Source organism: Haemorhous mexicanus, chromosome 34 (genome assembly GCF_027477595.1).
Source record: "Haemorhous mexicanus isolate bHaeMex1 chromosome 34, bHaeMex1.pri, whole genome shotgun sequence".
In the NCBI taxonomy this organism is placed as follows: domain Eukaryota; kingdom Metazoa; phylum Chordata; class Aves; order Passeriformes; family Fringillidae; genus Haemorhous; species Haemorhous mexicanus.
Genome location: NC_082374.1, coordinates 1,297,269 through 1,312,040, shown reverse-complemented (window position 1 = coordinate 1,312,040; position 14,772 = coordinate 1,297,269). Strand labels below are relative to the sequence as shown.

Below are 14,772 nucleotides of genomic sequence, written 5' to 3'. Positions count from 1 at the left end.
TGCACCTAGAAGGATCCAATGGCAGTGAAGTCCTTCAGGTCCTGTGGGTTAGGGCAGGTTTAGGCTGGGTTTAGACCCAGTTTAGGCTGGGTTTAGGTCAGGTTTAGGCCCAAACCACCGTGTTTTGTTGGTGTGAGCAGCAAGAAGGAGCTGGTGGCAGTGAAGTCCTCAAGGTCCTGTGGGTTAGAGCTGGCTTAGGTCGGATTTAGGCTGGGTTTAGACCAGATTTAGGCCTAAACCACCGTGTTTTGGTCACGCCTGCATCAAGAAGGAGCTGGTGGCAGTGAAGTTCTCCAGATCCTGTGGGTTAGGGCTGGTTTAGGTTGGATTTAGGCCGGGTTTAGGTCAGGTTTAGGCCTAAACCACCGTGTTTTGTTGCTGTGAGCAGCAAGAAGGAGCTGATGGCAGTGAAGTCCTCCAGGTCCTGTGGATTAGGCCTGGCTTAAGTCAGATTTAGGCTGGGTTTAGGTCAGGTTTAGGCCTAAACCACCGTGTTCTGTTGGTGTGAGCACCAAGAAGGAGCCAATGGCAGTGAAGTTCTCCAGATCCTGTGGATTAGGGCTGGTTTAGGTTGGATTTAGGCTGGGTTTAGGTCAGGTTTAGGCCTAAACCCCACCGTGTTTTGTTGCTGCGAGCAGCAAGAAGGAGCTGGTGGCAGTGAAGTCCTCCAGATCCTGTGGGTTAGGGCTGGTTTAGGCTGGGTTTAGGTCAGGTTTAGGCCTAAACCACCGTGTTTTGTTGCTGTGAGCACCAAGAAGGAGCCAGCGCTGGTGAAGTTCTCCAGGTCCTGTGGGTTAGGGCTGGTTTAGGTTGGGTTTAGGTCGGGTTTAGGTCAGGTTTAGGCCTAAACCACCGTGTTTTGTTGCTGTGAGCACCAAGAAGGAGCTGGTGGCAGTGAAGTCCTCCAGGTCCTGTGGGTTAGGGCTGGTTTAGGTTGGATTTAGGCTGGGTTTAGGTCAGGTTTAGGCCTAAACCACCGTGTTTTGGTCATGCATGCACCAAGAAGGAGCACGTGGCAGTGAAGTCCTCCAGATCCTTTGGGTTAGGGCTGGTTTAGGTTGGATTTAGGCCGGGTTTAGGTCAGGTTTAGGCCTAAACCACCCTGTTTTGGTCACGCCTGCATCAAGAAGGAGCTGGTGGCAGTGAAGTCCTCCAGATCCTGTGGGTTAGGGCTGGTTTAGGTTGGATTTAGGCCGGGTTTAGGTCAGGTTTAGGCCTAAACCCCACCGTGTTTTGTTGCTGTGAGCAGCAAGAAGGAGCTGATGGCAGTGAAGTTCTCCAGGTCCTGTGGGTTAGGGCTGGTTTAAGTCAGATTTAGGCTGGGTTTAGGTCAGGTTTAGGCCTAAACCACCGTGTTCTGTTGGTGTGAGCACCAAGAAGGAGCCAATGGCAGTGAAGTTCTCCAGGTCCTGTGGGTTAGGGCTGGTTTAGGCTGGGTTTAGGCTGGGTTTAGGTCAGGTTTAGGCCTAAACCACCATGTTCTGTTGGTGTGAGCAGCAAGAAGGAGCTGGTGGCAGTGAAGTCCTTCAGGTCCTGTGGGTTAGGGCTGGTTTAGGCTGGGTTTAGGTCAGGTTTAGGCCTAAACCACCGTGTTTTGTTGCTGTGAGCACCAAGAAGGAGCCAGCGCTGGTGAAGTTCTCCAGGTCCTGTGGGTTAGGGCTGGTTTAGGTTGGATTTAGGTCGGGTTTAGGTCAGGTTTAGGCCTAAACCACCGTGTTTTGTTGCTGTGAGCACCAAGAAGGAGCTGGTGGCAGTGAAGTCCTCCAGGTCCTGTGGGTTAGGGCTGGTTTAGGCTGGGTTTAGGCTGGGTTTAGGTCAGGTTTAGGCCTAAACCACCATGTTCTGTTGCTGCGAGCAGCAAGAAGGAGCTGGTGGCAGTGAAGTTCTCCAGGTCCTGTGGGTTAGGGCTGGTTTAGGCTGGGTTTAGGCTGGGTTTAGGTCAGGTTTAGGCCTAAACCACCATGTTTTGTTGCTGCGAGCAGCAAGAAGGAGCCGGCGCCGGTGAAGCCCAGCAAAGCGGCGCCCGCCTACGAGTCGGAGGAGGAGGAGAAGTGCAAGCCCATGTCCTACGAGGAGAAGCGCCAGCTGAGCCTGGACATCAACAAACTGCCCGGCGAGAAGCTGGGCAGGGTCGTGCACATCATCCAATCCCGCGAGCCCTCGCTCAAGAACTCCAACCCCGACGAGATCGAGATCGACTTCGAGACGCTGAAGCCGTCGACGCTGCGCGAGCTCGAGCGCTACGTCACCTCCTGCCTGCGCAAGAAGAGGAAACCCCCAGGTACGTCCAGAGCCCCAAACTTGGGCGTTTTCAGCCCAATTTCCCGCTGGGTTCCGTCGCCAGGGTTGGGTTCTTGGGGAGGTTTTGGAGGTGGTTTGGCCTCGCCAAGATGGCGGCGGGTGGGATTCAAAATGGCGGCCGCTGCTGGTCCGGTTTGGTTGTAACAATTCAAGATTTTATTTTGAAGTTTTAATACTTTAAATTATGGAACAAAGCAGTTGGGATCAACCAGCTGGGCTTGGGATCAACCAGTTGGGTTTGGGATCAACCAGTTGGGATCAACCAGCTGGGTTTGGGATCAACCAGTTGAGAGGAACCAGTTGGGTTTAGGATCAACCAGTTGAGAGGAACCAGCTGGGTTTAGGATCAACCATTTGGGATCAACCAGCTGGGTTTGGGATGAACCATTTGGGTTTAGGATCAACCAGTTGGGATCAACCAGTTGGGTTTAGGATCAACCAGTTGAGAGGAACCAGCTGGGTTTAGGATCACCCAGTTGAGACTCCCCAGTTTGGTTTAGCCCATCCCAGTTGGGTTTAGAATGAACTGGTTGAGTTTAAAACCAACCAGTTGGGTTTAGGATAACGCAGTTGGGTTGAAGATCACCCAGTTGTGCTCAGGCTGCCCCAGTTGGGTTTAGCCCATCCCAGTTGGGTTTAGCCCATCCCAGTTGAGTTTAGCCCATCCCAGTTTGGTTTAGCCCATCCCAGTTGGGTTTAGGATTACCCAGTTGAGACTCCCCAGTCGGGTTTAGCCCATCCCAGTCAGGTTTAATCCATCCCAGTCAGGTTTAGCCCATCCCAGTCGGGTTTAGCCCATCCCAGTTGGGTTAAGCCCATCCCAGTCGAGTTTAGCCCATCCCAGTCGAGTTTAGCCCATCCCAGTTGGGTTAAGCCCATCCCAGTTTGGTTTAGCCCATCCCAGTCGAGTTTAGCCCATCCCAGTCGAGTTTAGCCCATCCCAGTCAGGTTTAGCCCATCCCAGTTGGGTTAAGCCCATCCCAGTCGAGTTTAGCCCATCCCAGTCGAGTTTAGCCCATCCCAGTCAGGTTAAGCCCATCCCAGTTGGGTTAAGCCCATCCCAGTCGGGTTTAGCCTATCCCAGTTTGGTTTAGCCCATCCCAGTCAGGTTTAGCCCATCCCAGTTGGGTTTTGCCCATCCCAGTTGAGTTTATCCCATCCCCGTCGGGTTTAGCCCATCCCAGTCGGGTTTAACCCATCCCAGTTGGGTTTATCCCATCCCAGTCGGGTTTAACCCATCCCAGTTTGGTTTATCCCATCCCAGTGTGGTTTAGCCCATCCCAGTCAGGTTTAACCCATCCCAGTCAGGTTTAACCCATCCCAGTCGGGTTTATCCCATCCCAGTTGAGTTTAGCCCATCCCAGTTGAGTTTAACCCATCCCAGTCAGGTTTATCCCATCCCAGTCGGGTTTAACCCATCCCAGTTGGGTTTAGCCCACCCCAGTCGGGTTCCGGTTCCCGTTGCCGTCCCCGCTGACGCGCTGCCGTTGTTCCCGCAGAGAAGCTCGACGTCCTGGCCGGCTCCTCCAAGCTCAAGGGCTTCTCCTCGTCCGAGTCGGAGTCGAGCAGCGAGTCGAGCTCCTCGGACAGCGACGAGTCGGACTCAGGTTAGGCCCGGCCCAGCCCGCGCCGAAATAAACTCGATTGCATCGCCGCCTTCGCCGTCCGCTCTTCTTTGGGGCGCCTGCGCCCCCCCCCGCCCCACCCCGCTGCTGCCGGAATGTTCCCGACCCGGAGCGAGCGCCCGAGGGGGGAGAGGGGCTGGGGGTGGGAGTTTGGGGGGGAAATGGGGATTTATAGGGGGGAAATGGGGATTTATAGGGGGAAAATGGGGATTTATAGGGGAAAATGGGGATTTATGGGGGGGAAATGGGGATTTGTAGGGGAAAAATGGGGATTTATAGGGGAAAATGGGGATTTATGGGGGGGAAATGGGGATTTGTAGGGGAAAAATGGGGATTTATAGGGGAAAAATGGGGATTTGGGGGCAGAAAAGGGAATTTATGGGTGGGAAATGGGGTTTAGTGGGGGAAAATGGGAATTTGTGGGGGGGAAATGGGGATTTGTAGGGGAAAATGGGGATTTATAGGGGGGGAATGGGGATTTGTAGGGGGAAATGGGGATTTATAGGGGAAAATGGGGATTTGTGGGGGGGAAATGGGGATTTGGGGGGGGGAATGGGGATTTATGGGGGGGGAAATGGGGATTTATGGGGGGAAATGGGGATTTGTAGGGGGAAAATGGGGATTTATGGGGGGGAATGGGGATTTATGGGGGAAATGGGGATTTGTGGGGGGGAAATGGGGATTTGTGGGGGGGAAATGGGGATTTGTGGGGGGGAAATGGGGATTTATGGGGAAAAATGGGGATTTGTGGGGAGAAATGGGGATTTTTGGGGGGGGAATGGGGATTTGTGGGGGGAAAATGGGGATTTGTAGGGAGAAATGGGGATTTATAGGGGGGAAATGGGGATTTATATGGGGAAATGGGGATTTGTAGGGGAAAATGGGGATTTATGGGGGGGAAATGGGGATTTATGGGGGGATAATGCTGATTTATGGGGGGGGAATGGGGATTTATAGGGGAAAATGGGGATTTGTAGGGGAAAAGTGGGGATTTGTAGGGGAAAAGTGGGGATTTGTAGGGGAAAAGTGGGGATTTGTAGAGGGAAATGGGGATTTATGGGGGGAAATGGGGATTTATAGAGGAAAAATGGGGATTGATAGGGGAAAATGGGGATTTATTGGGGGAAATGGGGACTTATAGGGGAAAAATTGGGGATTTGTAGGGGAAAATGGGGATTTATAGGGGAAAAATGGGGATTTGGGGGGGGAAATGGGGATTTGGGGGGGGAAATGGGGATTTAGGGGGGAAATGGGGATTTATGGGGGAAAATTGGGATTTATAGGGGGGAAAATGGGGATTTATAGGGGGGAAAATGGGGATTTATGGGGGGAAATGGGGATTTGGGGGGGGAAATGGGGATTTTTGGGGGGGAAATGGGAAATTATAGGGAAAAATGGGGATATATGGGGGAAAATGGGGATTTGGGGGGGGGGAATGGGGGTTTAAGGGGGGGGAAATGGGGATTTGTAGGGGAAAAATGGGGATTTGTGGGGGGAAATGGGGATTTATGGGGGGAAATGGGGATTTGTGGGGGGGAAATGGGGATTTATGGGGGGAAATGGGGATTTATAGGGAAAAATGGGGATTTGTGGGGGAAAAATGGGGATTTATAGGGAAAAATGGGGATTTGTGGGGGAAAAATGGGGATTTATAGGGGAAAATGGGGATTTGTGGGGGAAATGGGGATTTGTGGGGGGGGAAAAGTGGGGTTTTATAGGGGAAAAGTGGGGTTTTATAGGGGAAAATGGGGATTTATGGGGGAAAATGGGAATTAGGGGAAAATGGAAATTTGTGGGGGAAAAATGGGAATTCGTGGCGGGGAAATAGGGATTTGTAGGGGAAAAATGGGGATTTATGGGGAGAAATGGGGATTTATGGGGGGGGAATGGGGATTTGTAGGGGAAAATAGGGATTTATGGGGGGAAAATGGTGTTTTGTAAGGGAAAGTGGGATTTAATGGGGGAAAAATGGGATTTTATAGGGGAAAATGGGGTTTAGTGGGGGAATAATGGGATTTTTTGGGGGAAAATGGGGTTTTATAGAGGAAAAATTGGGTTTTAAAGGGGAAAAATTGTGTTTTATAGGGGAAAAATGGGGTTTTATAGGGGAAAAAAATAGGTTTTATAGGGGAAAATGGGAATTTGTGGGGGGAAAAGGGGGTTTTATTGGGGAAATTGGGGTTTAATGGAGAGAAAATGGGGTTTTACAGGGAAAAATGGGAATTTGTGGGGGAAAATGGGGTTTTATAGGGGAAAAATGGAGTTTAATGGGGGAAAAATGGGGATTTATAGGGGAAAAATGGGGGTTTATAGGGGAAAATGGGATTTTTGTGGGGAGAAAATGGGGATTTATTGGGGAAAATGGGGTTTAATGGGGGGAAATACGGGATTTTATTAGGGAAAATGGGATTTTGTGGGGGGAAATGGGATTTTATTGGGGAAAGTGGGGATTTTGTGGGAGAAAAACGGGATTTTATTGGGGAAAAATGGGATTTTTATGGGGGAAAACGGAGGAGATGGGATTTTATAGGGGAAAAAATGGAAGGAATGGGGTTTTATTGAAGAAAAAAGGAATTTTATGGATGAAAATATGGAGGGAATGGGATTTTATAGATAAAGGGAATTTATAGATAAAGATATGGAGGGAATGGGATTTTATAGATAAAAAAAGGAATATTATGGCTAAAAATTTGGAGGGGCTTTATGGAAAAAATGGGAATTTATGGATAAAAGATTGGTGGAAGTGGGATTTTCTGGGAAAAAGGAAATTTTGGGAAGGAAAAATGGAGGCAGCGGGATTCTGTGGATTAAAAAATTGGGGAAATTGGGATTTTAGGGTTAAAAAATGGAAGGGCTGGGATTTTCCAGATTAAAAATTTGGGATCTGGAGGGAAAATTGGATTTGGAGGGAATTTGGAAATCCGAGTCCCCGGCGTCGCTCCCTGCGCCTCCCTCGGGAGAAAATCCGGATTTGGCCTGGGTTTCATCCCAAATTTTCCTGGTTTTATCCCAAATTTTCCTGGTTACAATCCCAGATTTTCCTGGGTTTCATCCCAAATTTTCCTTGGTTTTATCCCAGATTTTCCCCTGGGTTTCATCCCAAATTTTCCTGGTTTTATCCCAAATTTTCCTTGGTTTTATCCCAAATTTTCCTGGGTTTTATCCCCAATTTCCCTGGGTTTTATCCCAAATTTTCCTGGTTACAATCCCAAATTTCCCTGGTTTTTATCCCAAATTTTCCTGTTTATTATCCCAATTTTCCTGGGTTTTATCCCCAATTTTCCTGTTATTCTCCCAAATTTCCCTGGATTTTATTCCAAATTTTCCTGGTTTTTATCCCAAATTTTCCTGGGTTTTATCCCAAATTTTCCTGGGTTTTATCCCCAATTTTCCTGGTTTTATCCCAGATTTTCCTGGTTACAATCCCAGATTTTCCTGGGTTTTATCCCAAATTTTCCTGGATTGATCCCAAATTTTCCTGTTTATTATCTAGATTTTTCCTGGTTATTATGTGGATTTTTCCTGATTGTTATCCCAAAATTTCCTGGATTTATCCCACATTTTCCTGGTTATTAACCCAATTTTTAGTGGTTATTATCCCAGATTTTCCTGGTTATTATCCCAGTTTTTCCTTGTTGCTATCCCAGATTTTCCTGGGTTTTATCCCAAATTTTCCTGTTTATTATCCCAATTTTCCTGGGTTTCATCCCAAATTTCCCTGGTTCTTCTCTCAAATTTTCCTGGGTTTAATCCCAGATTTTCCTGGTTACAATCCCAGATTTTCTTGGTTCTTATCCCAATTTTTCCTCATTCCCCCCTTTCCTTGCACCCGTCCCCACCGTGGGTTTGGGATTTGGTCCCATCCCAAAATCCGAGTTTGAGCCGGGCTTAACTCCAGGAAATGGGAAAGGTTTGGTGGCTCCAGTGTTGGAAAATTCCATGGAAATATTTGGGATTGAATTCCAGAGGAGGGAAAATTGTGGAGAGGGAGCAGAAATCCAAAAAAATCCCCAAAAAAGGAGAAAAAATCCCCCCAAAAAAAGAGAAAAAAAACCCCAAAAATCTCCCCCTAAAAAGAGCAAAAATCCCAAATAAAATAAAATAATCCCAAAAAATTCCAGGTTCTGGTGGCGATTTTCCAGAATTTTTCCGGGATAAATCCAGAATTAGGAATCTTGGAATATTTTCAGGATTTTTTTTTAGAACAATTTCAAGGAGTTTCCCATAAATTTGGGGATTTTGGGATGAGGTTAAAAGGTCTTGTTGGAATTTTTAAGCCTGACTTAAGAATGGGAAAATCCAGGGATTTGGTGTTGAATTTTTCCTTGGATTTATCCTTTAAATCCTAATTTTTTGGGGTTTTTTTCTTGATTTTTGCCTGATTCTCCATCAAATCTGCCAAAATTGGGCTCATCCCAAATCCAGAGCTTGAATTTTTCCCAAAAAAGTGGAGGTTGGAAGCAGAAAACCAGGAAAAATCATTTTTTGGGATGAATTTCACCCCAAACCACCAAATCCAGATTTTTTTTTCCCCCAGAAAACTTTGACCTGCCCCAAATATTTTCCCCAAATCCGTTGATTTTTACGTTCCTTTTCCCAAAATTTCTCAGCCTTGGAAGCGCCAATTCCTCACTCCCTCAAAAACTTGGAAAATTGGATCCCTTGGATGTTTGGGAAATAATAAAAACTCCAAAAATTCAATTTTTTTCATGGAGTTTCACCCCAGGATGTGGAAATTTGGCTCCGTCCGTCGGCGTTTCGCTGGTTGGGTGGGAATGAAATCAGGATTTTGGGGGAAATTTGGGGAAAATCCTGTAAATTTGACATTTCTGCCCCAAAATCACCTGGAGGTGACTTCTCCGTCCATCCTGGATTTTGTCCCCGTGGATTCGGGGTTGAAGGTTCATCCGTGGGTGGGGTTGGGATCTCCAAAATCCGGGAGGATCCACCTGGGATCGCGGTTCCGCCTCGGATCCGACAGCCCGGGAGGAAGTTTGGGATCAGCCTTGGGTTGAAGTCCTTGGAATCTCCTCTGGAGCAGGAAATTCCAGCTGGGACCCAAAGTCGGTGATGGAGTTTGGGATCAGCCTTGGGTTGGGATCTCCAGGTGATCTCCATGGAACCTCACGATTCCGACTGGGACCCAAAATCGGAGATGAGTTTGGGATCAGCCTTGGGTTGAAGTCCTTGGAATCTTCTCTGGAGCAGGAAGTTCCAGCTGGGACCCAAAATCGGTGATGGAGTTTGGGATCAGCCTTGGGTTGGGATCTCCAGGTGATCTCCATGGAACCTCACGATTCCAACTGGGATCCAAAATCAGAGATGAGTTTGGGATCAGCCTTGGGTTGAAGTCCTTGGAATCTTCTCTGGACCAGGAAATTCCAGCTGGGATCCAAAATCGGTGATGGAGTTTGGGATCAGCCTTGGGTTGGGATCTCCAGGATCTCCAGGTGATCTCCGTGGAACCTCGCGATTCCGACTGGGACCCAGAATTGGAGATGAGTTTGGGATCATCCCTGGGTTGGGATCTCCAGGATCTCCAGGTGATCTCCGTGGAACCTCACGATTCCGACTGGGACCCGAAATCGGTGATGGAGTTTGGGATCAGCCTTGGGTTGAAGTCCTTGGAATCTTCTCTGGAGCAGGAAATTCCAGCTGGGATCCAAAATCGGTGATGGAGTTTGGGATCAGCCTTGGGTTGGGATCTCCAGGATCTCCAGGTGATCTCTGTGGAACCTCACGATTCCAGTGGAACCCATCAACTTGTGATGGAGTTTGGGATCATCCTTGGAATTTCCTTCTGGACCTCACGATTCCAACTGGGACCCAAAGTCGGTGATGGACGTTGGGATCATCCCTGGGTTGGGATCTCCAGGATCTCCAGGTGATCTCCGTGGAACCTCGCGATTCCAACTGGGACCCAAAATCGGTGATGGACGTTGGGATCAGCCTTGGGTTGAAGTCCTTGGAATCTTCTCTGGACCAGGAAATTCCAGCTGGGATCCAAAATCGGTGGCGAAATTTGGGATCATCCCTGGGTTGGGATCTCCAGAATCCAGGGTGATCCTTCTGGACTAGAAGATTCCAGTTGGCGAGGAAGGTCGGGATCGTCTTTGGGATCTCCAGAGTCCAGGATGATCCTTCTGGGAACAGGATCCCAGCTGGGACCCAAAATCAGCGATGGAAGTTGGGATCTTCCCTGGGTTGGGATCTCCAGGTGATCTCCATGGAATTTCAGAGTTCTGACTGGGACCCAAAATCGGAGATGGACGTTGGGATCAGCCTTGGGTTGAAGTCCTTGGAATCTCCTCTGGAGCAGGAAATTCCAGCTGGGATCCATAATCAGCGATGGAGTTTGGGATCATCCTTGGGTTGGGATCTCCAGAATCCAGGATGACCCTTCTGGACCTCACAATTCCAACTGGGATGCGAAAAATGGAGGTGAAGGTTGAGGTCATCGTTGGGATCTCCAAAATCCGGGATGATCCTGCTGGGAATGTGATTCCAACTGGGACCAACAACCAGCGATGGGATTTGGGGTCATCCTTGGGTTGGAATCCTTGGAATCTTCTTCTGGACCTCACGATTCCAACTGGGATCCAATAACCGGCGATGGGATTCGGGATCATCTTTGGGTTGGAATCCTTGGAATCTTCTGGACCTCACAGTTCTGACTGGGATCCAACACCGGCGATGGGATTTGGGGTCATCCTTGGGTTGGAATCCTTGGAATCTCCTGCTGGAACTCATGATTCCAGCTGGCATCCAACAACCGGCGATGGGATTTGGGATCATCCTTGGGTTGGAATCCTTGGAGTCTCCTTCTGGGAATGTGATTCCAACTGGGACCAACAACCGGCGATGGGATTTGGGATCATCCTTGGTTGGAATCCTTGGAATCTCCTTCTGGACCTCATGATTCCAACTGGGATCCAACACCGGCGATGGGATTTGGGATCATCCTTGGGTTGGAATCCTTGGAATCTTCTTCTGGATCTCACGATTCCAACTGGGATCCAACACCGGCGATGGGATTTGGGATCATCCTTGGGTTGGAATCCTTGGAATCTCCTTCTGGAACTCACAATTCCAACTGGGATCCAACACCGGCGATGGGATTTGGGATCATCCTTGGGTTGGAATCCTTGGAATCTTCTTCTGGAACTCTCAGTTCCAACTGGGATCCAACACCGGCGATGGGATTTGGGATCATCCTTGGGTTGGAATCCTTGGAATCTCCTTCTGGGAATGTGATTCCAACTGGGACCAACAACCAGTGATGGGATTTGGGATCATCCTTGGGTTGGAATCCTTGGAGTCTTCTGGACCTCGCAATTCCGACTGGGATCCAACACCGGCGTTGGGATTTGGGATCATCCTTGGGTTGGAATCCTTAGAATTTCTTTTTGGATCTCACGATTCCAAATGGGATCCAACACCGGCGTTGGGATTTGGGATCATCCTTGGGTTGGAATCCTTAGAATTTCTTTTTGGATCTCACGATTCCAAATGGGATCCAACACCGGCGATGGGATTTGGGATCATCCTTGGGTTGGAATCCTTGGAATCTCCAGCTGGGATCCAACGATGGAATTTGCCAAGGTTCTCCCTCTGGAGCAGCGACATTCCCAGGATATCCGATCCCGTGGAATCCATGGATTTTCTTGGCCATTGGATCTTTTTCCAACAATTTTCCCTCCTTTTTTTTGGCGACGAAATCCCCGATCCCGGAAATCCCTGGGGAATTCCTGCTCCATCCCTGGGGAATTCCAGCTCCATCCCTGGGGAATTCCAGCTCCATCCCTGGGGAATTCCAGCTCCATCCCTGGGGAATTCCAGCTCCATCCCTGGGGAATTCCAGCTCCATCCCTGGGGAATTCCCACCCCGTTCCCCGTCGGTGCTGTCGGGTCGTCCGGAGCCGTTCCCAAATTAATTCTTTTTCTTTTCCCGTTTTTTTGGCAGAAATGGCGCCGAAGTTGAAGAAGAAAGGGCACTCGGGGCGGGAGCAGAAAAAGGTAGGAATGGGATTGGGATCCATGGGACTGGATCCGTGGGTTGGGATGGGATCCATGGGTTGGGATGGGATCCATGGGTTGGGATTGGATCCATTGGTTGGAATGGGATCCATGGGTTGGGATGGGATCCATGGGTTGGGGTGGGATCCATGGGTTGGGGTTGGATCCATGGGTTGGGATGGGATCCATGGATTGGGGTTGGATCCATGGGTTGGGATGGGATCCATGGATTGGGGTTGGATCCATGGGTTGGGATGGGATCCATGGGTTGGGATGGGATCCATGGGTTGGGATTGGATCCATGGGTTGGGATGGGATCCGTTGGTTGGGATGGGATCCATGGGTTGGGGTTGGATCCATGGGTTGGGATGGGATCCATGGGTTGGGATGGGATCCGTGGGTTGGGGTTGGATCCATGGGTTGGGATGGGATCCATGGGTTGGGATGGGATCCATGGGTTGGGTTGGATCCATGGGTTGGGATGGGATCCATGGGTTGGGATGGGATCCATGGGTTGGGATGGGATCCATGGGTTGGGGTTGGATCCGTGGGTTGGGGTTGGATCCATGGATGGGGGTTGGAGCCACGGGTTGGATCCATGAGTTGGGATGGGATCCATGGGTTGGGTTGGATCCATGGGTTGGGATGGGATCCATGGGTTGGGGTTGGATCCGTGGGTTGGGGTTGGATCCATGGATGGGGGTTGGAGCCACGGGTTGGATCCATGAGTTGGGATGGGATCCATGGGTTGGGTTGGATCCATGGGTTGGGACGTGATCCATGGGTTGGGATGGGATCCATGGGTTGGGATGGGATCCATGGGTTGGGGTTGGATCCATGGGTTGGGATGGGATCCATGGGTTGGGACGTGATCCATGGATGGGGGTTGGAGCCATGGGTTGGATCCATGAGTTGGGATGGGATCCATGGGTTGGGATGGGATCCATGGGTTGGGGTGGGATCCATGGGTTGGGGTTGGATCCGTGGGTTGGGGTTGGATCCATGGATGGGGGTTGGAGCCACGGGTTGGATCCATGAGTTGGGATGGGATCCATGGGTTGGGATGGGATCCATAGGTTGGGATGGGATCCATGGGTTGGGATGGGATCCATGGGTTGGGTTGGGATCCATGGGTTGGGATGGGATCCATGGGTTGGGATGGGATCCATGGGTTGGGTTGGGATCCATGGGTTGGGATGGGATCCATGGGTTGGGATGAGATCCATGGGTTGGGGTTGGATCCATGGGTTGGGATGGGATCCATGGGTTGGGATTGGGATGAGATCCATGGGTTGGGATCGGGATGGGATCCATGGGTTGGGATTGGGATGGGATCCATGGGTTGGGATCGGGATGGGATCCATGGATTGGGATCGGGATGGGATCCATGGATTGGGATCGGGATGGGATCCATGGGTTTGGATCGGGATGGGATCCATGGGTTGGGATCGGGATGGGATCCATGGGTTGGGATCGGGATGGGATCCATGGGTTGGGATTGGGATGGGATCCATGGGTTGGGATTGGGATGGGATCCGTGGGTTGAGGTTGGATCCATTAATTTGGTTTGGGTAGGATCCATGGGTTTGGATGAGATCCATGGATTGGGATTAGATGGGTCATTTCAATGACCAAAAGCCATTTTTGATGACCCAAGAGATCATTTTGGTGTCAAAAACCACATTTAGATGACCCAAGAGACCATTTTGGCACCATTTTTGGTGCCCAAACCCACCTTTAAATGACCCAAGAGACCATTTTGGTGTCCAAAAGCACCTTTAGATGACCCAAGAGATCATTTTGATGACCAAAACACCATTTTGGTGCCAAAAACCACCTTTAGGCGACCCAAGAGACCATTTTGGTGTCCAAAAGCACCTTTAGATGACCCAAGAGACCATTTTGGTGCCCAAACCCACCTTTAGGTGACCCAAGAGACCATTTTGACCACCAAAAAACCATTTTCACATCCAAACCCACCTTTAGATGCCCCAAGAGACCATTTTTGTGCCCAAACCCACCTTTAGATGACCCAAAACACCATTTTGGTGCCCAAACCCACCTTTAGATGCCCCAAGAAACCATTTTGGTGCCCAAACCCACCTTTAGATGCCCCAAGAGACCATTTTGGTGCCCAAACCCACCTTTAGGTGACCCAAGAGACCATTTTGACCACCAAAAAACCATTTTCACATCCAAAACCACCTTTAGACAACCCAAGAGACCATTTTGGTGTCCAAACCCACCTTTAGATGACCCAAGAAATCATTTTGGTGTCCAAACCCACCTTTAGATGACCCAAGAGTTCCTTTTGACCCCCAAACCCACCTTTAGGTGACCCAAGAGATCATTTTGACCACCAAAAAACCATTTTCACATCCAAACCCACCTTTAGACGACCCAATAGATCATTTTGACCCCCAAACCCACCTTTAGATGCCCCAAGAGACCATTTTGGTGCCCAATCCCACCTTTAGATGCCCCAAGAGACCATTTTGGTGCCCAATCCCACCTTTAGATGCCCCAAGAGACCATTTTGGTGCCCAATCCCACCTTTAGATGCCCCAAGAGACCATTTTGGTGCCCAAACCCACCTTTAGGTGACCCAAGAGACCATTTTGACCACCAAAAAACCATTTTCACATCCAAAACCACGTTTTGATTACCCAAGAGATCATTTTGGTGTCCAAACCCACCTTTAGATGCCCCAAGAGACCATTTTGGTGCCCAATCCCACCTTTAGATGCCCCAAGAGACCATTTTGGTGCCCAAACCCACCTTTAGGTGACCCAAGAGATCATTTTGACCACCAAAACACCATTTTGACCCC

At 49.6% G+C, this 14,772-nt stretch overlaps 1 protein-coding gene across 1 annotated transcript in view; it reads left to right on the top strand.

The window, feature by feature from the left end:
- BRD4 (bromodomain containing 4) overlaps window positions 1-14,772 on the top strand; it is a 117,961-nt gene that overhangs the window by 70,400 nt on the left and 32,789 nt on the right. Inside the window, exons 11-13 of the mRNA XM_059872049.1 lie at window positions 1,983-2,281; window positions 3,801-3,908; window positions 11,890-11,942. Of these exons, the coding sequence (XP_059728032.1) occupies window positions 1,983-2,281; window positions 3,801-3,908; window positions 11,890-11,942 (460 nt within the window). The remainder of the gene's footprint in view (window positions 1-1,982; window positions 2,282-3,800; window positions 3,909-11,889; window positions 11,943-14,772) is intronic.